The sequence below is a fragment of the Ictidomys tridecemlineatus genome, chromosome 8, assembly GCF_052094955.1.
Source record: "Ictidomys tridecemlineatus isolate mIctTri1 chromosome 8, mIctTri1.hap1, whole genome shotgun sequence".
In the NCBI taxonomy this organism is placed as follows: domain Eukaryota; kingdom Metazoa; phylum Chordata; class Mammalia; order Rodentia; family Sciuridae; genus Ictidomys; species Ictidomys tridecemlineatus.
In genome coordinates, this window is record NC_135484.1 from 30,876,139 (window position 1) to 30,900,783 (window position 24,645).

The following is a 24,645-nucleotide window of genomic DNA, read 5'->3' on the forward strand; positions in this document are numbered from 1 at the left end:
CTGGGTTATGTTGAAACATCTCCTGCTTCAGTGACCAAATCTTAGATCAAAGTTAACTAGGATATCATGCATTTGTAGCATCCCATAGCCTAAATCCATTTGTTAACCCTTCTGTTAGGCCTATTTTTGCTTCTTAGGCTACTCAAGTTTAAATGCCAACACCGCATCAATAATTGTTTTTTTAGCTAGAAATCATAGAATCGTTGTAGAACATGCTTCCAGAATTTGCTAGTTAATGTCCCTTCACTAAAAGGACCTTATTTAACTGCCCCAAATAAAAAGCCAGAGGTGAGGAATGTGAACGAAAAATTTATTTGCTCATTTCTTGCATTTGAAGTACTCTTCGATGACATCCTTGGCCTGAGATTCTTTGCCATAATCCTTTAAAGAAGAAAAAAAACACGTACAATTTCTTATTAACTTTTGGAAGTCTCACCCAAGTTCTTAACACTAATTACATATGAAAGCCTTAATGAAGCTTTAACAACTGAAGTTTGTTTGGAAATGTTTCTCATAACTATTTATTGTAGCCATTTTCAGGGACCTTAAGGACTTCAGTGTCTTTAAGGCTCGTAAGATGGCATTATTATTGCCAGCTTTTTCTAAAATTTCTGCAGAAACATTTGCAGGTAAGCAGATTCACTAGCTGGCTTTAAAATGTCTCATTTTTCTTTTCAAATACCCATAAAAATTATTAAAAAACACATTTTTTTCCTCTTACATTTCCTGATTTATCTCAACACAAGGATACACACAGAAAAGCCTTCATCCCAGATACTGACTTACCTTAACAACTACACAACTGCAACCAACCACTTTACGGGGCTTGCCCTCTCGGTCAATTTTACAGAGGCCTACCCATTCTCCTAGTTTCTTGTTGTCATCGACCTATTGCAGTAATTAGACAAATGAAACTTCATTATTAGCAGATATTAATGCCACTAAGAGTAAATTAAACCCCAAAGGTAGCTGTAGTCAGAAGGGTGACATGGCATTTTCCTCATGGCAATTCAGTAGAGGGAGCCAGTTGTCATCATGTACAGCACCAAGATCAACAATTAGCATCTTTGCAGGCATAATGTTTCGTCTTTAACACAACAGAACAATGTCAGTCCCATAAAATGTATACTTGCTGAAAGCAACATGTGACTGGATACAAATAGCATGATTTAAACCAGCCCAATTATACAAAGCTAGTGCAAATTAACTTACCTTAATTAGATTGATTTGGTGCTCAGCACAAAGGGCCTCCACCAATTTGACATACATAGGCTCATTACAGTTGGATGCAAGTACACAGAGATGGGCCTGGCGCCTGAAATGAAAAAATGCAACTAAAATGAAATTCAATGCTCTTGCACTAAGGGTTGTCTCTGTTTTGCTACACTGACAAAACATTTTTAAAAAAACAACAAAACACATATCTGCACAAAACTCTGCTGAGAAAACTTTAGAGGGGGGAATTTAAATAAAATCTGGCCAACACAACCACAACAACTTTCTTATACAAAACCTACTATGTAAAGACAAACTACTGCATAAGGGATTTTATTTTAGAAAAAATAACATTTAACACTGTCAAACTATATATATATATATATATATATAATGTAAGACTGCTACCAGGACCGCCTAGGATTCAAAGGGTCAACTTGTAGTGAACTGAACTGACACAGAAGTCCTTAACACGTTCAATTTCAACTCAAGCAAGATGCTTCAAGCCCAAAAACCAATAAGACAGCCAAACAAATTTACAAGTATTCTAGATTTCTGATTAAATTCCTTATTATACTTACAATTCCTCAAAGTCCAGATGCTTCTGCAACAAATATCAGCTTCATGTTTCATTCATTTAGCATAATGCTTCATTTGCTAGAATCAGGCTCAGAATCCTCAAAAACGAGAATACAGCCACAACCTACAGGTTTGTCAGACTGTAATGTTTTCACCCATGAAAGGAGTGAAGGGGTATCCGACATTTAAGTCATCATTCAAACACTGTAGTTTTAAGAAATCAACGGCTTGCCCCCATTCCAAACAGCAATCCACAAATTAGTGGGCTATATAGATCTGAGTCTGATAGCTTTTCCTAGGTTTCCTGTAGAACGGATCCATTCAGAACTTTTGTGCTAACACCATGAACTTCGCGCTTTCTTCCCTCGGCTGAAGTTTTGTTCCGGTTGCAACAACCCACAGTATTGAGACTGATAAACGTACTTATCTAAGGCTTTGGCAGCTTCGCGAATTCCACGTGCAAGGCCATCGTGGATGAGGGCGGTCTTCAGCACCTCTTGTAAAGCAGTGTTGACGTCCATTACACCTCCAGCAGCAATGCTGAAATGCGACAAATCAGAAACGTCAGCCAAAATTCGCCAACATTTAACTCCTTGGACCCGACGGAGACGGGCGATGTTCGACAGGTACGCTTATGGCGCCTCAGCTGACCCTGTCCGGCGCGTATGGCTCCGGGCCTATTTAGCACCCTCACCCCAAACCAAGCCCCCGGGCTCACCCTTCCTCGGCCATGGCGGTGGATTACGGATGAAGCTGAATCTTGAACAAACTGAAAAGCAAAAACACTGATCAGACGACTGTGTTTAAATCGGACACTAATCCCCCATCCGTGACAGAAGTCACCAGTCCCACTAAAACCACCGCATTCGCCGACCCTAGACGTAACTCACCCCGAGCCACCGCCTCCGCGCGACTCGGCGGCGGCAGAGAAAGAGACCGCGCGTGACCGCAAGACGGTATTTAAGGGTTTTGCTAGGTACCCCTGCGCATGTGCGTTCCCGCCCACAAAAAAAAAAGGTGGCTCTCGCGGTGCCAGACTTTTAGATTTTCTGTTTCCGGTTTAAGACTGTTGAGAAACAAGAACACTGTGAGTTCCCTGCCTCTGCCTTGGCCAGTGTTTAGCGCGCACAACCGGCAACACCCGGGCAGCTTCTCACTGTCCTTTTCCGCGGCAGGCGTGGCCTGCGAAGACCAGAGAGCTCATCCTACGGAGTGCCTGAGGAACCAAATCTTTCTGTCGCGTGGTTTAATCGGATCCTGGGTGCCAATGCGCCCTGGGTCCCTAAGAACATCAGTTTTAATCCTTTCCACGCCACGTTGTAATTTCCTGCCGGTTTCACGTTTTGCCCCTTGGTTTCTAAGTCATTCTGTGGGCTCTCTTCATCTTTGTTTCCTTAAAACGGGAGCCAACACGTTTTGGCTACTTCTAGCACTTAGCAAACCCACTTGGCAGGCTGTGTGTTAGTTGAGCGGAACACGTGACGCGGCGGTCGGTTCCGGTTTCAGTGTGGTGGGTTTCAATGGAGTCTTGTGCCGGTTTCCTAGTGCATGCAAGGCAGGGCTCTCCCGCCGTGTCTTCATGCCCACTTTGTGACGGGCTCGGCTTCGGGTGCTATAGGAATGAAAAGCGTAGCGTTTGGAAAACAGGAGTCGGCGAATTCGGGGTGCAATTCGAAAAACTCCAAACTTGTGATTTTTTTTCCCCCCTAAGAATTATGTTTCATTTTGAAGTAATTGGCCAGTTCCCCAGTCCACGTCTAAAGCAAATTCACGGAACTGCTGAATATAATCTTTTTTTTCCCCCTCTCCTCTTTTAACAAGTTGACCAGCCATTCAGCAATTAGTAAGCCTTTGTTATGGGCCTGATGGGTGTATACATAGAGCAAAGTCAGCCTCCTGAGTGCTGTGAGAAAATTGTCCATGTGATAAGATTATAGGGAGAGTTATCAAGACAGAAGTCCTGGGATTTTAGTAAATTGTTGGAGTTCATTTTCAGCTTTTCAGTTGCTTTTGAGTTTCATTTAAAAAGTGTTGAGTCGTCTTCTGTAACGTACACAAATGTTTATGAAATTTTGCCTTGAGAAACAAAAAGCCAGAATGTACCCACGGCTCTGCATTTTTGACGTGGGATTGAGATTTGAGCCCAAGAATAGATTGCCTAAATGCCACAAGAGTGGTGCAAGGTAGTGCAAGGTAGCCTGGGGTTAAGGAGAAGATTTTGAGCTTGTAGCAGCTTGTGAAAAGGGCTCCAAAAGGGAATCCCATCAGCAGGGGAGAAAAGGAGAGAGTATTCTAAACAGAGTAAGGGCAAGGCACAGATGCCTTTTTGATTTTTTTTGACAATTACCCTGAAAATATTTTTATATTTGAGAAAGAATGTGGTTAGGAGTGTTTAAACACTCTTTTCAAATTAAAGTTAACGTGTTAGGACTGGACAAATAACTCTGATATGCTAGCCCAGCATCTGTGAGACCCTGGATTCCATGCCCAGCACCAAAAAAAAAGAAAGGAAGAAAGAAGAAGAAGAAAAGTTAACGTGCTAAGCATATTATATTTCATTTCCCCAAAACATCTTATAGAAGAAGCAAGCAATTTGTAAAGACTCTGGAAATGTAAATATGGAAAATAACTGTTTTTAAAGCATTTTCATGAAGGAAAAGTGACCAAGGGCCTTTTAGTTTAGTGACTTTAGTGCTGGGGTTCCCAGTTTAGTACCTATCAATTCAGACTTGGCTTTCCTCTTCTAGCAGTTCCTAATTTGTTCTGTTGACTCAATATCACGGACCTATGCCCTCATATTTTACTTTACCTTTTCTATCAGCCACAAACCTCCCTCCTTAGGACTGGACCTATATTTTTTTAAAAAATCATCTTAGTTATATAACTAGTTCTAACCCCCACCCCACACCCTGCAAATAAAGTTAAAGGGCATACTCATGATAGAAGGAATCTTTAATATAGGTTCTCCAATTCACTTTTTAAAATTTACCTCCTTCAATTTTAGATATTGTCAAAGGTGGAAGAAAATATATATTAAAAGGTTAGTATCAAAATATTCTTATACAAACAGATTATAACATTTACATAATGCACACAAATATGAGTTTGAAATCCTACATATAAAAAATAAGTACACGCAGGCGTGGTGGTTCCTGTCTATAATCCCAGGAATTCTGAAGGCCAACGCAGGAGAATCAAGTTAGAGGCCAGCTCAGCGGGTTAGCAAGACCCTGTCTCAAATTTTTAAATTTTTTTTTTAAAGCTGAGGATATAGTTCAGTGATAAAGCTGGTTCAATCTTCAGTATCACAAAGAAAGGAGGGCGGGGGCAGTTAGAGTATAGCTCCATGGTAGAGTGCTAAATTCTTATTCTGTGTTTTCTCCCTAGATTGTCATAAAGACCTTACGTACTAATGCCAATATTATCTCTCCTTAAGAAGTAAGGAAACCCAGGCTTAGAGAGTTGTCCAAAGTCAGATGACTAGTAAATGGAGAAACTGGTCTTTAAGGCCCATACTCCTAACCATCCAAACCATTTGAATGATTGTTGAAATGTGGGAAGGAGATAACTGAGAATTCAAGAATGACTGTATCTCACATTCGGCTGTGATACAACTGGTTCCATCTCACTGTAATAAAAGGTTTCATCAATAGAAAAAGAGAATATTGCAGTTAGAAAGAGACAGCAGTAGAAATTTGTATTTACGTAGTTTATAATTTGCTAGAGCTGTTGTAACTAGGTACCCTAAATTGCTTTAAAAAAATAGAAATTTAAATTGCTTTAAAAAAAATAGAAATTTATCATCTCGCAGTTCCACAGGCTAAAAATGTGACATCAAGATGTTGATAGGTAGCTGTACTCCATCTTGGACATTCCAAGAAAACCACTTTCTATTTGAAAACTTGAAATGTCTCTACCCTTGGGGGTACAAACGATATATGTACAATAGATGGAAATGAATGTTGTGAAAAAAACAGAAAAATGTTACCCTGACGCAGCTCAGGTTTAACCCTCATTTGTTATAACATGTACTATAGTTTGAAATATACTTTAAGAAACATTAGTTGTAGACAAAGATTTGGATAAATTCCCATATGTCAAAGGAACAATCCAAAGAGAAAAGGAGTTGGCAAGAAGGAAAATAAAATAAGAAAGTATATGAATAAATAAAAGTGGAATAGACTGACACAGGCTATTGGTAGTCCTGTAGCTTGTAAAGTTAGTATGTTAGGCCTTTAATTGCAAAACCCAGTTTATTGAGGGAAAAAAATATGATTGTGTGAGAGAATGGGACTGATAATTATATAGCCAAGTATGAAGCCTATGCCAATAGTTTATATATTTTGAGAGTTTTGTGAAATTTGTATCCACATTTCTAAGCCTTACTAATGTTACCCTAAATTTTATAAAATCAGAGAGACTTTCCCAAAGAATAATGACATTTATTTGGAAATAGCCCTGAATGGAAATATTAGAGCATTTCAATGGCTGTGTGCATATTATAGTAAACTATGGAAATATCCAAGGAGGTTTAGGTAAAGAAAGTTTTTAAAGATAAAAATGAAGGGATTACATCAGCTAATTCAAAGCAATAATCCTTGGCGAGAGTGAATGATACAAGAATGATGTCAATATGTGGTAGAATGGACAGCTGCTGGCCAGATGCCCTGGTAAAAATACGTTTGTATAAGGCCATGGTGGCTTCTGTGCAAACTTGTGGTTCTGATAGTGTTTTGTGATAGTTACTATTAGTCAATCATGCAGAAGAACTCTTCCTTTATAACCTCTCAGCTTTATTTATTTTTGTTAGGACATAAGCAACTCCATTTTGATTACAGCAGCTTCACATTTCATTTGTACAGAATATTTTCTCTTCCACTTGTTTCAGTTGCTACCTAGCACCAGATGTGGTAGATACTCACTACAGGGCTGAATCAAAGCTCCTGAGAACTAAGCATACTATGGAAGGTAGAGCTGATACTTAATGTTTATAATTCAGTCCATTATGAACTAGCAACAAGATAAATTTATAACTGAAATAGAGCAGAGTGGCCCAAAGAGCAAACCCTAAGTTAATATTAAATGTATTCTCATGGGATAGAAGGAAAACCTGAGTGTGTGGGACTCCAGCTGCCAGCGCTGCTTTCATTAGAGTAACTTTACTGTTTTCTGATGTTTCTTTTTAAAAATTGTTTCTGGAAAGACTGGAGATTTAAGGATTCTTTGATATAGATTCTCCTCCTTATCATTGTCTGACTATGTAGGCTTCGTTAAAACATTTCCAGTCTTTTAGCTAAATGAATCTGAAATCATCCAACTTGAAGAATGGAGCAGGGATGGGGGAGAGAAGCAACTGAAAAACAATAGAGCTGCAATGACCTGTGGGACAGAAGTAAAAAAATCAAAAGCTCTCGTATTTATAATTGAAAGGTCTAACATGCTGTGTATGCGGTTGAAGGGCCAGAAGACAAAATAATGATATAGAAATACTTGAAGAAATAATATTCAAAAGTTTCCCAAATTAGTTAAATAACTAAATTTACAGATTTAAGAAGTTCAGTGAATTCATGACACATACTTGCACACACCCAGGGACATAAGTGAGCTACTGAAACCCAATGGTAAAGAGAAAAATTCTCAGGGCAGCCAAACTAAAGAAAAAAAGAAAAATATGTACATTAAAAATGGGAGATGAATAATATAAAATATCATGGATCTGTAAAACTGCATGTTTCTTAATTAAGGTGATCTGTTAAATTACAAGGTTTTATATGACGTGTTACAATTTTAACTAAGTAGCCCAGAAAAGTTAGGAATGTGTATTATAATACCTAAGCAAACAATTAAAAATAACTGATAGAGATAGAGACAGATAAACTAAAGTGGAATTCCAAAATGTTTTTTCAATTAAATCAAAAGAAGAACTGAATAAAAAACAGAAGGGATGATATAAAACAAATAATTAAAATGGTAGACTTAAATTCAACCATGTCAGTACTTACCTTAAATGTAAGGTATTTATCTACTATCTAACTAAAGAAGTTTCAGCAAGTTTCAAGATAGAAATCTTCTAGAATAGTTCTTTGTCAATAATAGAATGTAATTAGAAATTAACAGCTTCAAAATTGAAAGAATTAAATGATATAATAAATTCAAAATTGTAGGTAGATATTTGAATCTCCCTCAATTATTGGTTGATAGAACAATTAGGCCAAATAAGTAAGATTATAGAAGATATGAACAAAACTGTAGCTTTGACATAATTGACTTTTGTAGAACACTACACCCAACAATGATAGAATATTGTTATTTTCTAGTACATATGGTACCATTTACAAAGAGAGAATGCATGCTGGGTCATAAAACAAGTTTCAATAACTTAAGATGGAAATCTTCTAGAATAGTTCTTTGATTATAATAGAATTAAATTAAAAATCAATATAAAGATAATCTAGCAGCTGGGGAGGCTGAGATAGGAGGATGGTGAGTTCAAAGCCAGCCTCAGCAAAGTGAGGCATTAAGCATCTGAGTGAGACCCTGTCTCTAAATAAATTACAAATTAGGGCTCAGGATGTGGCTCAGTGATTGAGTGCCCCTGAGTTCAATCCCCGGTACACCTCCCCCCATAAAAAAGATAATCTGGAATTTCAGAAATAAGAAACAGAGGTCTTATTAAATTGTGGATAAAAGAAGAAAACATAAGGGAAATTAGTAAATATTGCAAACTGAGTGATAATTTATGGGATGTAGTTAAAGCAATGTTCATATAGGGAAATTTAAAGTCATAAATGTTAGTATTAGAAAAGAGGAAAAGGATAATCAGCAATATAAAGTTCTGCCCTAAGACACTTGAAAAATAAGAACAAAATTAACCAAATGAAAGTAGAAGAAAGAAGAAATAAAAATGAGAGTAGAAATGGATAATATAGAAGTTAAGCTTATAATGATAAGTTAATAATAAGAAGCTAAATAATTAAGAAAAACTTAAAAAGGCAAAGTTTGTTTGAAAAGAACATTAAGCTGGGCATGGTGGCACATGCATGTAATCCCAGTGGCTCAGGAGGCTGAGGCAGGAGAATCGCGAGTTCAAAGCCAGCCCCAGCAATTTAGTGAGGCCCTAAGCAATTTAGCGAAATCCTGTCTCTAAATAAAATATTATAAAAGGGCTGGGGATGTAGCTTAGTGGTTAAGTGCCCTTGGGTTCAGTCCTTGGTCCCCCCACCAAAAAAAAAAAAAAAGAAAGAAAGAAAGAAAGAAAAGATCATCAAGATTTTTTACCCATAGCTACACTGTCCAAGGCAGTTGGACTGCAATAGAAGAATAGCATAGAATGGGTGGTTTATAAATAACAGACTTTTATTTCTGATGGTTCTGAAGATTGAAAGTCTGAGGGCAGGGTGCCACTGTGGTTGGGTTTTGGTGAGGACCCTCTGCTGGGTTACAGACTGATGGTTTCTGGAAGAGTTATCTTAGAGTGGGAAAAAAAACTAACTAGCTTTCTGGCCTCTTATGATAAGTGTACTGATCCCTTTCACAAAGTGCTCTTCCCTCAAAACCTAATCATCTCCCTAAGACTCTACCTCCAAATCCATCAAAGTGGGATTAGGGTTTTAACAGGTGCATTTGGTGGGGAGTAGAGCACAAACATTTACTTCATCACACACACTGATTAAGCAAAAGGGAAGAGGATTCAAACTTAAAAGGTCAGGAATAAAGGGGAACTAGGTCAACAGATCTTACAAACATCAAAAAAAAAAAAAAAGAATACAATGCAAATTTTAATGCCAGTAAATTTGTAACTTAGATGAAAAGGAAAATTTCTTTAGAAATTTACAACTTATCAAATTTGACACAAAATAAATAGAATATTTGAATAGCAATATACTTAGTATATTAACAATTTGTTATCAATAACCTTCCTAGGCCCTGATAGTATCATTGAGTTCTATCAGACATTTAGGGAAAAATAACACTAATATTATTCAAACTGCTACAGAAAATACAGAAGGAAGATAACTTCTGACTTGCTTTATGAATACAGGATTATCCTCATACCAAAACTTGATAAAGAAATTATAAATCAACATTATTTATAAAAATAGATACAAAAATTGGCAAAATACTATCACATTAATTCCAAAAAAGACAATATATTATGACCAAGTTGGGTTTATACAAAAATGCAAAGTTATATTAATATTAGAAAATTGTTCAGTGTTATTTATCATATTAGACTAAACAAGAGAAACCATTTATAATAAAAGCAGAACTTCCTTAATCTGATAATGGGCCATATGAAAAGCCTGCATCTGACCTCATAATTCATGGTGGAAGACCAATTGGGAACAAAGCAAGGTTCATCAGCTCACCATATTTATTCAACATTTTACTGGTAATCTTAGCCAGTGCAATAAGAAACAAAAGCATACATTTCTGAAAGAAAGAAGTAAAAACTCTATTCACAGATGACATCATTTTTACATAGAAAATATAAATCTATAAAACAACTACTGGAACTAATAAGAGAATTTAGCAGTTTGTAGGATACAAGAGTAATATAAAATTCATTTACTTATATATGTATATATATAATCAACAAATGATTGGAAATTTAAATATAGAACAATTCAACTTTAATAGCTTCCCAAACTAGGATATTTAGGAATAAATTTAACATGGACTATGTCATACTTCTACAATAATGAAGAGTCGTTTCTGAAATAAAGAAGGCCTACATAAAGAAAGAGATATACTATGTACCTGGGTTTGCTAAGAGCCATAGCCAAGCAGTATGATGCATGGCATTTTTGGTTGAAAGGTGATGCCAGCAAGCCATTGAGATGATATGATTATGTTAAGATCTGCATTCAGGGGCTGGGGATGTGGCTCAAGTGGTAGCGTGCTTGCCTGACATGCGTGGGGTGCTGGGTTCGATCCTCAGCACCACATACAAACAAAGATGTTGTGTCCACCAAAAACTGAAAAATAAATATTAAAAAATTCTCTCTTTCTCTCTCTTTAAAAAAAAAGAAGAAGAAAGAAAATAGTCTTGTTTCACTTGGCCTAAATCAAGACTTTCCCATTCTCCAAACAGCCCTTCCCAAAGAGTACATAAGGTGAATTAAATGAAACCTTTTGTGTGTGTGTGTGTGTGTGTGCCTGTAAATTGTGAATGGGAGAGTAAGGTAGCAGCCACATATTCACACTTATTTTTTCGTTTTTGTACGGGAGATTGAATCCAAAGGTGCTTTATCACTGAGCTACCTCTGCAGTTCTTCTTGGAGAAGCTGACCATGCTGACCTAAGTCACAAATGGCTTGAGAATCCCCTGAATTGAAACCATATGCCTAGCCACTCTGCCATGCTTTCTCGTTCATTATCATTCCTGCAAATATATTTTTCTGCAAGGGCTTCACATTGTTTAATTCATTTCCGGCTTACTAATATCTGGTTTCAGTGATTACAAACACTATCTCATTTGCACACGATGAAAAATAAATAACCGAACTCTTTAAAAAGATTCAGTGTGAGTCTAATTTTCTAATTCACTTTGTGTCTTTAGCGTAGAGGTCCAACTATATAAAATATAGACTCGTCTTCCCTTCCCCCTCTCCGCCCCACCTCCTGCCGAATCAAAGGGACAGCATTAATTATAGCCCCTAAAGCAGATTAAGATAATAGTGGGAAAGGACCCGCCCCCTCCTCTGCCCAGCCCCGCCCCGCCCCCTCCTCTGCCCAGCCCCGCCCCGCCCCGCCCCCGGGCGCTTACTCTCCTCGAAGGTTTTGCAGAGCTCCACGCAGATCGCTGCCAACTGCGAATCCGAGATGCCAGGGCCAGGCTGAGCGGTGTCGACCGGCGGGTCAGATCGTGAGAGGTTGAGTCTGACAGCACCGGCTTGGACCTGGAGGAAACGCCGCACATGGACGCGCCTGGTCCCTTGACTCCTGGGGGACCAGGAGGTGACCGAGAGAGCGGGGACGGGCGCGAGGCGGTGGCTTGGGGCCTGTCTCTTTAGTCAGGATCGAATTGACTTTAGCATGGTTTGTTTTAGAGAGATTGGAAAGGCTGGGTCCTGACGTGGGGTTCAGGCCAGCGTTTCTTTCTCTGGGAAGGGTAGTTGGAGGCCTGGCTATAGTTTGTATCTAGTGACTTTTCCCCCATAGCTCTGCTTTTAAGTTCTGTGTGTTTAAGAATGAATTCAAATAAGTATACCATTAGACAAATGTAAAACATTATCTTTTAAGTATTCACTGTTGTTCCCCTTTCTTTTTAACTTTCTCTCATTTCCCTTCTTCATTTACTACAAAATTTTTATAAAGATTCCTAAGACTTCCCCATGTTGCACAGATTTGTTTTCTTCTGGACTATAGTGGCAACCTCTGGGAACAAGTAGAACAAATCGAATATATTTTTCCTTTCTTTTTTTTCCCTCTCAGAATCATTTAAAAAAAATGCTACTAAATGTGCTGCAATGTTTGAACCTGAGTATTTGACTGGATGTTTAAGTTAAATGACAATTTAGCCCTGGAAACCAGTGTTAAATGAATTGATGCAATAGACAGTAATTCGTGTTAAAAAAAAAAAAAAAAGGATCCAGTTAACAGATTTGTGGGACTTGCCTTTTCAGAGATATATCATATTATTAATCCACCATTTGAATTTTTGACTTACTTGCCACTTGACTTCAATACTGCCCTAGAATTCCTAATAAACAGCTAAAATTCTATGCTTAAAACATTTTTGAGTCCATATAACTTATGAAGCTAGTAACTTGAGAAAATAAGGGACATTAATTATACTTCATAGAGTGGTACCCTTTGGAGATCACCCTGCTGCTCATCTTTCTTCAAGTGATTTATTAAATACCAGGGAAATAAACTTTATGGTGAAAGCAAAACAGATGGCAGGTAATGTATGCATTGAGATTCTAATAGATGGTAGTGTGTGAATGAATATAATATGTTTTCAATATTGCAGTGATGTCTCCCAGGATTGTTCTCTATTTGGTCACATGTGTTATATTTAAAATAGTCCTAGCTCAACATATCTCTTCATAGTACATTGTTTTTGCACAGAAATGACACTTCTGTATTTCCATCCATAGTCCCAATTACATGACTGTAATTGCAGTGTGTTTGCATCCAAGGTGATGGCCCTTCAGGAAGTTCAAGAGAGACACCCAGACGGCTTTCAAGAGAACAACTGTTTGTACTAATATCTGCTGCTTCCATGAACTTAGGGTCCATGATGGCCTATTCTATCCTTGGACCCTTTTTCCCCAAGGAGGTAAGATGTTTTTGTATCCTTATGAACTCTAATTTAAAAAAAAAGCTTTTTGAGTTATTTTATTTTATAATATTTAAAATATAAAAATCTGCTTATAATATAGTTAATACATAAGATTTCAACTAAAAGAATATTTCTTCTAGAATGTTTTAACACCAGGAAAAAATAAAAAATAAAAAGAGAAACAAGTCTAGAAAGACTATTCTCTTGGAAGGTAGTTCAACTAAAATATAATTGACCCTTTGAGTATTACTTTGTTTACCACGTAGTTTGATTAATCATATTTGATATTTGCAATTAAAAAAAACAAAAAGGAGGTGCTTTGAATAGTTGAGATTTAAATGTTGTGCTACAGGTCTCCATTAAGACAGGACCCTAAGACAATAATGTGTTCACTTACTGGTTTTCTGATTTATTAGTATTTTAGAATTAAAATATAGTGTTCCAGTGAATTCCTTTTTCTGACTTGAATTTCTTATAGACTCTAGTAACGTGAAGGAAAAACTCTGATTAATATTGCCTAGCTCTCTCTAATCATAGCCTTTTCTGGTGTTAGGATCTATAGAAAATGTCACAAAGAAAATAACCCCTGGAATCAAGGGGTGTAATATGGGATGAAGGGGACGGGCTTGGGCAAGTGGAAATAGTATGTCCATGTGTTTTATTTTGTCCTCTTTGCCAAAGCCTTGGGCTTACAGTGTATCAGCAGTTTCTCAGCCCTCTATCTGCCTTGATGACGTGTAGTCCTTCATTCTATATGCTACAAAAGAGGATGAAGTGGCTTCTTTGCTAAAAGAACAATGAGGCTCTGTACCCATACAACCTTCTCCCGTTTTCATTACATGTTCCACCCACTTACCATTTGGTGCCTACCACAACCACATAAGAAGGGTAGAATAGTAAGAATCCCATCATGTTGCAAATGAAGGCCATCATATTGCAAATGAAGAAACAGTTTCAGCAGTGAAGTCACTCCCCCACTTCAGTCCTATTCACTAGAGGTTTAGTAAGTTCCTACTCTTAAGTATGATGGGTTAGAGAAAAAAAAATCAAGAAAATGATCCTCTCTTATCTGTCCATTGGGAGTGAAGAAATATGACAAGAAAGGTTTCAGACTATTTGAATATCCTTTAAAAAGAGGATGCCCAGAATGTTATGAAACTCAAGAAAGAGGATGGTTAATTCTGCCATGGGCAGAAGAGTGGCCAGGTGAAGATGTGGTATTGAAAAGAACTTCACGAGATAAATCTAAGATGGGTCTTAAGAGATGGTGGTGTCTAAGGTGAACACAGAGGGGAGGGCATCCAAGGTATGTATAGTCATGCAAAGAACAAATGAATGGCGTGGTCCTGGAAAAGAGAAGACAGTTCAGTGTAAATGAGCCTAGGGTGAGGTGAGATCTGATAGGAGTCCAAGAATCCCAGGGGCATGCTGCATCTAGAAGGCAAGGGCACTTGGATACATGCCAAGGGCTCAGTCACTGGGAAGTCATCAGAGGTATTTGAGCATAATGGTCTGACAAGACTTGGGGTTTGTAAAAAAAAAATGATGGGAGCCTCTGAGGGTATAGAAGGAAAATCCAACCTGAACCATTTCTCTTGCTATGCACTCACAGCACAGATCACTTCTGTGGCCTCAAAACAGGCGGGGATTTCTCCTCTCCAGCCAGCGAGCAATTCCTGCAGCAGCACACACCAGCTAGGTGTCCTCTAGTGTCAGATAATGTTCTGACATTATCTTTTTGAAGATAGCATCAGATCTCATAGGTTGAGAGCTCAATTCCCAAAACTGCCACCTGCCTTCAGATGCCAGTCACTAACTAGTCCCAGATGTTTTTTTTTTTTTACCTGTTCTTCTGGCTGTCTGGCTATAAATTGGGGTTCCCATAACCCCCTCCTTGGGTTCCATTACTTTGATTGAGTGGCCACACACCTCAGGAAAACTCTTAAGTGTCGCAGTCTGGCTGGGCACAAAATCACGAGCCACTCAAACAGGAACAAACTTTATTTTTGAAACTCCCTCCAATGCCCTGTATGCTCCCGGGAAATATGCCGACCCACACACCTGGTGTTCTCCCGGACACACACCAACAGGAAATCCCTCCTCCGGAATTCCCTCCTACCGCACAACCAATGGGAACTCTCCAGGAGTCCAGTAGCAGGCCAAGGTGGACAGCAGGGGTCTAATATCCATTTGAATGCAGATCTTAACATAATCATATCATCTCAATGGCTTGCTGGCATCACCTTTCAACCAAAAATGCCATTCATCATTACTACTTGGCTGTGGCTCTTAGCACTTAAGTTTACTGATTTATTATTAAAGATATAGGTGAAGAGATGCATTGGTGAGGCATGGGAGAAGGAGCATGGAGTTTCCATGCCCTCTGTGGACACTACCCTCTAGGAACCTCCATGTGTTCAGCTGTCCAGATGTTCTCTAGACCCTGTCCTTTGGGTTTTTGTGGAGACTTCATTGCATAGGCCAAGTGCTTATAGATTGGGTGGAGAAACTCAAAGGACCTGTACATACAGTTTCATTTTGGCCTCCCTGTACAGCATTCCTTCTCCAGGGGATACAACAGGACTCTCTGTAATGAGGAGGCTTTCGTAACAGACAATGTAGGTCAGAGTTATAAGCCAGGAACCATGAATGAAAACAAAAATATATGTATCATAATATCACAGAACCTGTTGAAATAAGATGGAGAAAAACTGGAGTAAGTGGATTGACCATTTAGAAGGGCATTTCCTGGCTCACTTGAAACTACTAACTGAGCACAATTAATGTTAGTTTTCTCTAAGTGGAACAGGAGCAAAGGAAAACCCGACTGTGGGTTTGTGATTTTAAGTTTTTGTTGAGTTTATTTGCTTGTAGGGGAAAAGGTCAAAGGAAATAGGACAAATACAGGTGAGAGAGAGCATTGTAATTCTAAAAATTGTAGCTATGAAGATCAGGCTCTCCCTTTTCATTCTTTATAAAAAGCTTGTGGTCACAAATGCATTGATAAAATCTCACCCTGCCTTCTGCATGTTCTGTCACCCTATTAGCCAAAGCTATTTGAGCAGAAAGAAATAGGCCACTCTTTTTAGTTCAGGTACAAGATTCCTACTTCTATTCATCATTTTTCTGGCCATCCTCATCCTTTGCAGATGATTCCATGTGAATTAGAAATTTCTTTCAAAAGCTGTTGTTGCTGCTGCTTGTGAAGCAGGATCCATGTTCCAGAAGTAGTGTTTGCTATTGTGACATGTGACTCTAGGACGTCCCATGTAACCATTCTGTCTCCACTGTGATTGTGGGTACACATGATGGAAGCTACAGTGGTTCAAAAACTGTCATCTTCACAAGCCCATGTCTTCATCTACAAATGGGGCCAACTAAACATATATCACTCATTTGATTGTTAGGCACGTGTGAAACAATATTTAGTGGTGATTCTGGCTCATGGTAAAGATCCAATAAATACTAGTTGCTGTAGCCAAAATTCTATGTTTTCTGCTCGATTCTAGAATTAAATACTTACCAGATCTATTAAGTGATGAATGTTCTATCTACTGACCAAAGTATGTTCTTCCTACATCTTAATTGACTCCTTTGATAATATTTTCCCTTTGCTGATCATTATGTATAAGAAATGTAGACTTCAGGTTTCAGTCTACATATAGGATGACCTTTTGCTAAGATACCATTAAAAGTATCTTAATAATGAGATAGTTCTTATCTCCATAACAGTATCTCATGTGTAAGTAGTACATGGAAAGGGAATGGCCAATTATGAAGTCCATAGAATATTAGATTCAAATTCAACCTAAACAGTGACTTCAGTGCTGTGGGCCCATCCTCTCCCCACCCACCACCAGTTGTCTAAGGACCACATTTATGGATGTCTTCCTGGAAAGAGATGTAGGCCTTCCTAAAGTTCAGCTAAAATAGTCAATTCACCTGTCTGGTTTCTTGTGGTATGATGCTCTAAGAAATATAGGGTTTAATTAAAGGTGTGTAGTCTGACATGAAAAGAACATCCTTGAAAAAGACAGGATTTGATAACAATGATATCTTATATGGGAAGGGATGGAGGGATTTTTATCTTAAAAGTTTCATTAGAAAGGTAAAGAAATGCAGTGTTGGCTGTTGTAGACAATGGATTTTGAAGGGTGTGTGAGTGAATGTTAACTTTCTATATTAAAGTCGAGTTATTTGAAGCTTTGGTGAAAGGATGAATCTAAATCTACCTCTCTGACCATTAATGTTCACTGCTGGTGTGGTGCCTAACACATGGAAGATGCTCAATAAAAGACTGCTGATTGTCTGAGAGGATGGAGGTGTGTCATTCAGGCTTTGAGCATCACAGTATGCTAATCTTATCTTAAAAACATTAAAGTCATATTTTAACTTCTTGCATTGCTGGAGCCAGATAGAAGGATCTGCCACATTTCCAGAGTTTCTAAGTTATTAAAAAGTTCTTTGTATGTTTATATTTGAATTCAGTTATGCATTTACAGTAGTAGCATTTTGAGTTCAAAAGTAGATTCAGGATAAGTACTGCATCATCTGTAGTCAACTTCAGAGCTCCCTGATGGAACAGGCTGTAAACATTAATGATTATAATGTATGGATGATAGACTACCCTACGTGTTTCAGGAGAATGTGGAGTGTCAGGGGGATTTTTTTTTTTTTTTTTTTCATCTGGGTTGTGGATGTCAGAAAGGAAAACTGTCTTCTCAGTCTGTCAGGTACTAGGTTAGAACAGCAGAAGCAGGGGACCAAACCGAATAGGATTTAGTGTGACCCACATTTTGGTTTATGGAATTTCCTACCTTGAATTTTTTATGGACAAGTGTTTTTGGATTTTTTTGGTTGAGTACAATTCTGTAACTAAAAGGGATACTAAAAAGGAAGTGTGTCTAAATCAGCTGTTTCATCAGTCCTGTGACTATGAAGTAGAGCCCAAATTTCCTCACCCAAGGTATTTTGAGTTGTGTATGTTCTTTAGTTCTGACTTTTGCTAGCTTAAGGGAACAATTCTTTGTAGGCATGGTGAAATGAATTATTTTCATGTCAGAGACTGGTTTTTAATATATAGTTTCCCTTTGAAAATAATAATTTTTGAAGTTACTGTATAGATAAAAGTCACAAGAAGAAGATGTTCTGATTGCATATTTTTGTCTTTCCATACTGTGCTGTGTTTGTCTTTCAAACATTGTTCCCATTTGTATTTTTTCAAAGGCTGAAAAGAAGGGAGCCAGCAATACTATGATTGGCATGATCTTTGGATGTTATGCTTTATTTGACTTGCTGGCATCCTTGGTATTTGGAAAATATGTAAGTATTAAAGTTCATATACACATTTTAATTTTTAAAGACTGTCAGATGAACCAATCATGGTGGTGCATGCCTATAATCCCAGTGACTCGGGAGGCTGAGGCAGGAGGATCATAATATCAAAGCCAGCCTCAGAAACTTAGTGAGATCCTAAGCAAGTTATCAAGACTCTGTCTCTAAATAAAATAATAAAAAATGGCTGAGGATGTGGCTTAGTGGTTAAGTGCCCCTGGGTTATATTCCTGGTCCAAAAAAAAAAAAAAAACGACAAAATTACCAAATGAGATGTTCCAATTTACTAGTCTAGAATTACTATTGATATAGAAATAAGCACCATTACAGTTTAAAAATTCTGCTACCTGTGACAATTCCATCTTCAGGGCTGATTAATTTTTAACTTCCATGTCTGTATATCACCATTCATTCTTTTCAAAGAGTTATTTTAGTATTGTATTAATTATACATGTCTTCCCCATTTTTAAAATTTTCTGATACAGTGGATATGTTTATATAAATATGAACTTGTAGAAGTAATCCATGTCTCTTTTTTTGACATTTATTACAGCTTGTGCATATTGGAGCAAAATTTATGTTTATAGCAGGGATGTTCGTCTCAGGAGGAGTTACAATTCTCTTTGGGTAAGTCACTTTCTGATGTTTGAAAGATTGCACAGATTTTATGATCTCTCTTCAGTTTAAAATGTTAATCGCTTATTGAACTGATCAGTACTATTACTGTCTGTTTAATGACAGCATGCAAATAAAGGTGGAAGGAGTTGGGTGAGCAGAGAACAGGAATCCAGGGGCTGGGGTTGTGGCTCAGAGGTAGAACACTTGCCTTGCACGTGTAAGGCACTGGGTTTGATCCTTAGCACCACAAAAAATGAATAAATAAAATAAAGGTATTATGTCCATCAATAACAAATAAAATAAAATAAAAAGAATGAGAACAAGAATCCAAGGGATTGTCTTTAAACCGGCTACTGAATCTATTCACGAAGACTCTTGTGACTGTAATGATAGAAACGTAACGAATTTTTGAGTCACAGATACATTCTGGCTTAGCAAAAACGTGAAAATTGTTTTTTTTTCCCTAAAAAATCTGTTCAAGTTGGGTACAGTGGTGGGCTTCTGTAATTCCAGCTACTTGGCATCCTGAGGCAGGAAGATCACAAGTTTGAAGCCAGCTTGGGCAACTTAGGCAGACCCTCTCTCAGAAAAATGGAATGGAGTAGAACGGAATGGCTGGGGATATAGTTCAGTTTAGAGGGCCCCTGGGTTCCATCCTCAGAACAATAAAACCATGCCATCAGAAGTCTTTCTTCGCTTCCTGGCTTTGCCTTCCTCTTCTTGGGTAAGGTCTTCCTTTTCAGTTGCAATATGACCCTTGCAGTTTCAGCAGAGAGTACCCTGTTCCTAATAGCTTCGGTGAGAATCACAGAAAGGAGTCTCACTGGCCTCATCTTTATTCATGGCCCATGCCTGCATGGTGGCCATTGTTGCCCAGGGGAAAGAATGTTCTGCTTGGCCAGACTAAGTCACGGTGCTTCCTTTTTAGAGCATAAAGCAGAAGGTTTCTTCCCCTTGGTGTTATAGGGAAAATGAGTACCAGAGGCAAAACAACTATAGAATTCTTAAGCTTAGAATCCTTAAAGGAGCAACATAGTGGCAAATTCTAGGAAACAGCTCATGTAAGTACTTGGGGAACGTAAAGGAATGATAATAAATATAAAGAGATAAACTCAGAAAACCATTACATTAATTTTTTTTTTTTTTTTTTTTGTGGGAGTCTTCTATTTTCTAGATTCTTTCTTTTTTTGAAGTTGTGAGTTCCACCACGGGAGAAACCTGCTAGTAAGAAGACTTGTCAGCATGATTCTATGTGCAGTCAACCCTCCAAATCTATAGGTTCAGCCTCTGTGAATTCAGCCAACTGCAGATGGCAAATACTTAAGAACAAAGGGTCTATACTTAATATGTGCCAATTTCTTGTCATTATTCCCCAAATAGTAAAGCATAATAACTATCTACATAGTGTTTACATTACACTAGGTACTATAAATAATCTAGAGATGGCTTAACCTATACAGGATAATGTGCACAGGTTATATGCAAAAACTATGCCATTTTATAAAGGGATTTGATTATCCTTCACAGCCAGGGATTCTAGAATCCATTCCCCATAAGCACCTACGAAAAACTGTATTCTAAAAAGGCCTATTTGGTATTTTCATGCAAGAGAACAATTTTGTCAGCAGTGAAGCTATCATTATGACTCAAATCATAATAAAAACCAACCAAACAAAAACTAGATCGGGGGTGTCCTACTGAAAGTATAACAAAGCAACTTTTAAAAACAACTCATATTCTAAAGAGATTTATTCTAATAATTATGAATAACATGCTATTTTTTTTGTACAGTGGGTACAGTTAAAACTTTAAAAAATTAAAACCAGCTTGGCTTTTGATAATTGTCTTATTGCTTTTCAGTCTCTTGGACCAAGTTCCTGATGGACCTGTATTTATTGCTATGTGTTTTCTAGTGAGAATAATGGATGCATTAAGCTTTGGTGCAGCAATAACTGCATCATCTTCGATCCTCGTAAAAGCTTTTCCAAATAATATTGCTACAGTACTGGTATGTAGTTTATACATTTTTCTTACTTTCTTTTGAGTGTAGCCCCAAATATTTGTTGGACCTTTCAAGTTAAAACTAGCATCCATCCTTCTAGACCTGCTTTTCTCCACTCTTGTGTTTTGTTAAATTTTCACTGATTTTTACTCTGGCAGTAAGGATGTCAAAAAAGTGTACTGTTCCTTGTACTCAGGTGCTCTTCCTGATCTTAGAATTCCCTGAATGGGCAGTTTGATAGGTAAATGTGGCTCAAACCAACTATTCTCTTTACCACTTTTATTTAAATCACCTGAGTCATGTCTTGCTGTCTATTTGTGACCAAAATTGTGGGAGAGATGCTTGGGGCATTCCTCTGCTATAGAAGTGATTTTCCTGGTGGCAAAACACTTAATTCATACTAGAGTCCTTCCTCCACTTTCCCCAGATATGTGAAAGAGGTTTTGGGCATCATCTTGAAGTCTTTACATGCTTCTGTGCTGCGTGAGGAATGCTCTCTTATTTTGACACAAAATTCCAGAACCTGGCATCATCACATTGATACCCATTCTCGTGTATCATCTAGATGCATACAGACCTGGTATTAGAGGTATACCAGACTCCTGTCCCAGCTCTGGAAACCTGCCTCTTTGACTCCAGGAGGTTTTCCCATGACTCCCTCTCTGTGCCCATGTATCCATGCAGGAGACCTCTGGCTTCATATTGGACCAAATGACACCTTCATATAATTGTCTTCTAGACTTCAGAGTCTAATCATCTTAGTAACAAGGACCCTTCATTTATTCATTTAATACTGTCATAGAAAATTTTTACTATCAAATAAACTATTTTCTATTTGAATGGTTTAAGCATTAGGTGCCTACCTATATAGTTTAATTTGGGGTTTTATAATCATTTGATCTGCCATAGTGGGCATGGTGACAGGCATGCCATTTATATTTCCTTGGAATATATTTCTCAGAAAGGATTCAGAAGAACACTAGTTTGTCGAGCTGCCTTGTAAAACACAGTTTGGTGGCTAAACAAGTTTGAAGTGTGCTGTGTGTGGTTCTCCAACTTAGAGATGTCTAGTTCACATTAGTGTTTTAAGGCTTTGAGAAATCCTGGAGTACGGATACTTTATCAAATGCTCTACAACTCAATCTGTCTATGAACTTTTTCCCAATAAAACCTGTGGAGCTGTTAAAGAAGTGGTTTTCTGCAGATCACTCTAGAAAGTGCTACCCAGGAAATTCCTATAATGATGGCAACAGTCCATTGGAGAAACTTCAGTGTTGTCATTTCAGCTTTCTATATAAAATTGTAGCCAAATGCTAACACTTCTAACAAAGTTTTGGCCTGGATGGCTTTGTTGTGATGAAAGGTAGACTCCCTATATTCTTTATCAAATTTTGAAAGTTACTAATGAATGGCTTTTGCTTAAACTGTGAGGTCTGAGAGTGAAGGTTGCAAGCCACAGGTGTCTGTTTAAACTCTCTAAAAACCAGATTGATTTAAAAGTGGTATAATTTCTTTAATAGTGAACTATTCCTCCCATTGTACTGTTTAACATTAATTAACAGAACAATTTTGCATGGTGCAAAATTTATAAGTATGAAAAGGAGTATAGAATATAATAAATATATTTGACACATTGAATTGCTCATTCAGTGCCTGGTGCTTTACCCCCCTCCCAAAAGGCAAGAGATATTGTAGGTTTCTTCCAGAGAGGTCCCATGTTTGTGTATGCACACATACACACATATATACACACCAAGAGACAGCACAGTTCCTCTCCTCTTTTGTTTTCTTTTCATTACTGGTAGCCTACTATACTCACCATTGAGCACCTTGCTGATTACACTAACAAGAAAGTCATATTGGAGATTTTTTTTTGTACTTACTTATAAAAAGCTTCATTTTTTTTTACTGGCTATGTAGTATTTCATCATATGGTTATAACCTAGTTTGTTTACACTGTTAATTAAAATTTAGATCATTTATATCTTTTCCATTTCAAACAGTGCTACAGTGCATAAAAAGCTTGTGTGCACACCATGTTACATCTTTATGGCTATTCCTATAAGTTAAATTCCTAGAAGTGGAAATTTGGGTCAGAACTTACATTTTTGATGCTGATAGTTTGTCCAATTGCCTCTGTATTTACTCAGTTAGTAGTGTGTGAGACTGTATCTTTCTACACAGCTTTAGCAACAGAGAGGATTGATAGGTGATGGGTGAAAAAAAGGTATCTTGAGGTCTAATTTGTTTATTTCTCTTAAAAAATGAGAACAGGCTGCTGTTGCTTCTAAGAGATATTTGTATTTTACTTTCTGTCAACAGTTTATAGCCTTTGCCCACTTTTTTTTTTATTGAGTGTTTCAATTTTTTTTTTCACTGATTAGTAGTATCTCAGGATATCTATGGGGAATTAGTTCTTTGTCCATATTTTCCCCAGTTCACCATTTGTCCTTTGATGCGTTTTCCCATGCATTTTGGTGTATTTTCATATCATCATATATATCAGTTATTTCTTTCATTTTCTCTGAGTTTTATATCATAACCAGAAAACCTTCCCACCATAAAAATTTGAAAAGAGGTCAGGCATGGTGATGGCACACCTGTATTCCCAGCTACTCAGGAGAATACAGGAGGCTGGAGGCAGAATAATTGCTTGAGTTCAGGAGGTTGAGGCCAGCCTAGGGCACATAGTGAGAATCTCTCATAAAAAAATTCCATATATAATTTTTTAAGATCTAAATATTTAGAATTCAATTAAATTTGTGTGTATGTATAAATTGTGAAGTACATAGTTGTTTTTTCAGATAGTAACTCGTTAATTCTTCAAATGATCTATATTACCTCCTTTCTCCCCCATTTTTAGGGAGGTCTCGAGGTGTTTTCTGGACTGGGACTAGTACTAGGTCCTCCTTTAGGTGGCTTTTTGTATCAATCCTTTGGCTATGAAGTGCCTTTTATTTTTCTGGGATGCATAGTTCTGCTGATGGTACCACTCAACATATATATTTTACCTAGTTATGGTAAGTCCACATCCTATTATTCATTTGAATAATCTTGAATTTATTTTTATGCCTTTGTAGGAGACCAATTTACTAGATATTCATTTTTGTTTCATGTAATTGCTAATAACTCTTTAGGACACTCTAAAAGGACTGATTTTCTTTACATAAATGTTCTAGGCGATTAGTTTATAAAAAAATTTCTGCATATAATCAATTCTCTCCCCAATCTTTAGTGCAAGCAAATACTTAATTTCTGTTCATAACCTATCACCATAGGCAGTGCCCACCAGAAGTTGTCTTGGACTGAATTAAATATTCATATCAAGAAGTTCCTGTGGGTCACACACTGCCCCATAATTCCTAGGAGGCTGTAAGAGAGAGCAAGGCCATTTCTTCATTTCCAGTGGGCTTTGAACCTGTCTGTGTGACACAGCACAGGGGCAAGGACACAGGTCCACATCAGGCAGGAATGGGCTTCCTCCTGGTTTCAAAGCTTCGTGCCCCATAGGATTCTCCCTGCCCTGTGATAAGTTCACGCTATTGCAGCCAAGTATCCATGAGGGACGTCCTGATGCATGCTCAGGGAGGCACAAAACAGAGTCCTT

The 24,645-nt window shown here is 37.7% G+C and overlaps 2 protein-coding genes and 3 non-coding genes across 6 annotated transcripts in view; 1 reads left to right on the plus strand and 4 right to left on the minus strand.

The window, feature by feature from the left end:
- Window positions 1-296: 296 nt before the first annotated feature.
- Rps12 (ribosomal protein S12) lies at window positions 297-2,781 on the minus strand. The gene is made up of 6 exons (XM_078019106.1): window positions 2,685-2,781; window positions 2,513-2,563; window positions 2,218-2,334; window positions 1,213-1,315; window positions 787-888; window positions 297-381 (listed from the first exon to the last, which is right to left on the minus strand). The coding sequence occupies exons 2-6, from the start codon at window positions 2,524-2,526 to the stop codon at window positions 319-321; spliced, it is 399 nt and encodes a 132-aa protein (XP_077875232.1). The 5' UTR covers window positions 2,527-2,563; window positions 2,685-2,781; the 3' UTR covers window positions 297-318.
- Window positions 523-653, minus strand: LOC120889380 (small nucleolar RNA SNORA33). The gene has a single exon (XR_005733287.1). It is a non-coding gene; the product is annotated as a small nucleolar RNA SNORA33 (small nucleolar RNA).
- LOC120889385 (small nucleolar RNA SNORD100) lies at window positions 969-1,044 on the minus strand. Its single transcript, XR_005733290.1, has one exon. It is a non-coding gene; the product is annotated as a small nucleolar RNA SNORD100 (small nucleolar RNA).
- LOC120889366 (small nucleolar RNA SNORD101) lies at window positions 1,925-1,997 on the minus strand. Its single transcript, XR_005733274.1, has one exon. It is a non-coding gene; the product is annotated as a small nucleolar RNA SNORD101 (small nucleolar RNA).
- An 8,766-nt stretch (window positions 2,782-11,547) lies between the features above and the next one.
- Slc18b1 (solute carrier family 18 member B1) overlaps window positions 11,548-24,645 on the plus strand; it is a 32,555-nt gene continuing 19,457 nt past the window's right edge. For both annotated transcript variants that reach the window (XM_013360519.4, XM_005329820.5), the window contains exons 1-6: window positions 11,548-11,754; window positions 12,942-13,081; window positions 18,311-18,406; window positions 18,972-19,045; window positions 20,897-21,044; window positions 23,902-24,058. In XM_013360519.4, coding sequence (XP_013215973.2) covers window positions 11,715-11,754; window positions 12,942-13,081; window positions 18,311-18,406; window positions 18,972-19,045; window positions 20,897-21,044; window positions 23,902-24,058 — 655 coding nt within the window. In that variant the 5' untranslated portion in view covers window positions 11,548-11,714. The remainder of the gene's footprint in view (window positions 11,755-12,941; window positions 13,082-18,310; window positions 18,407-18,971; window positions 19,046-20,896; window positions 21,045-23,901; window positions 24,059-24,645) is intronic.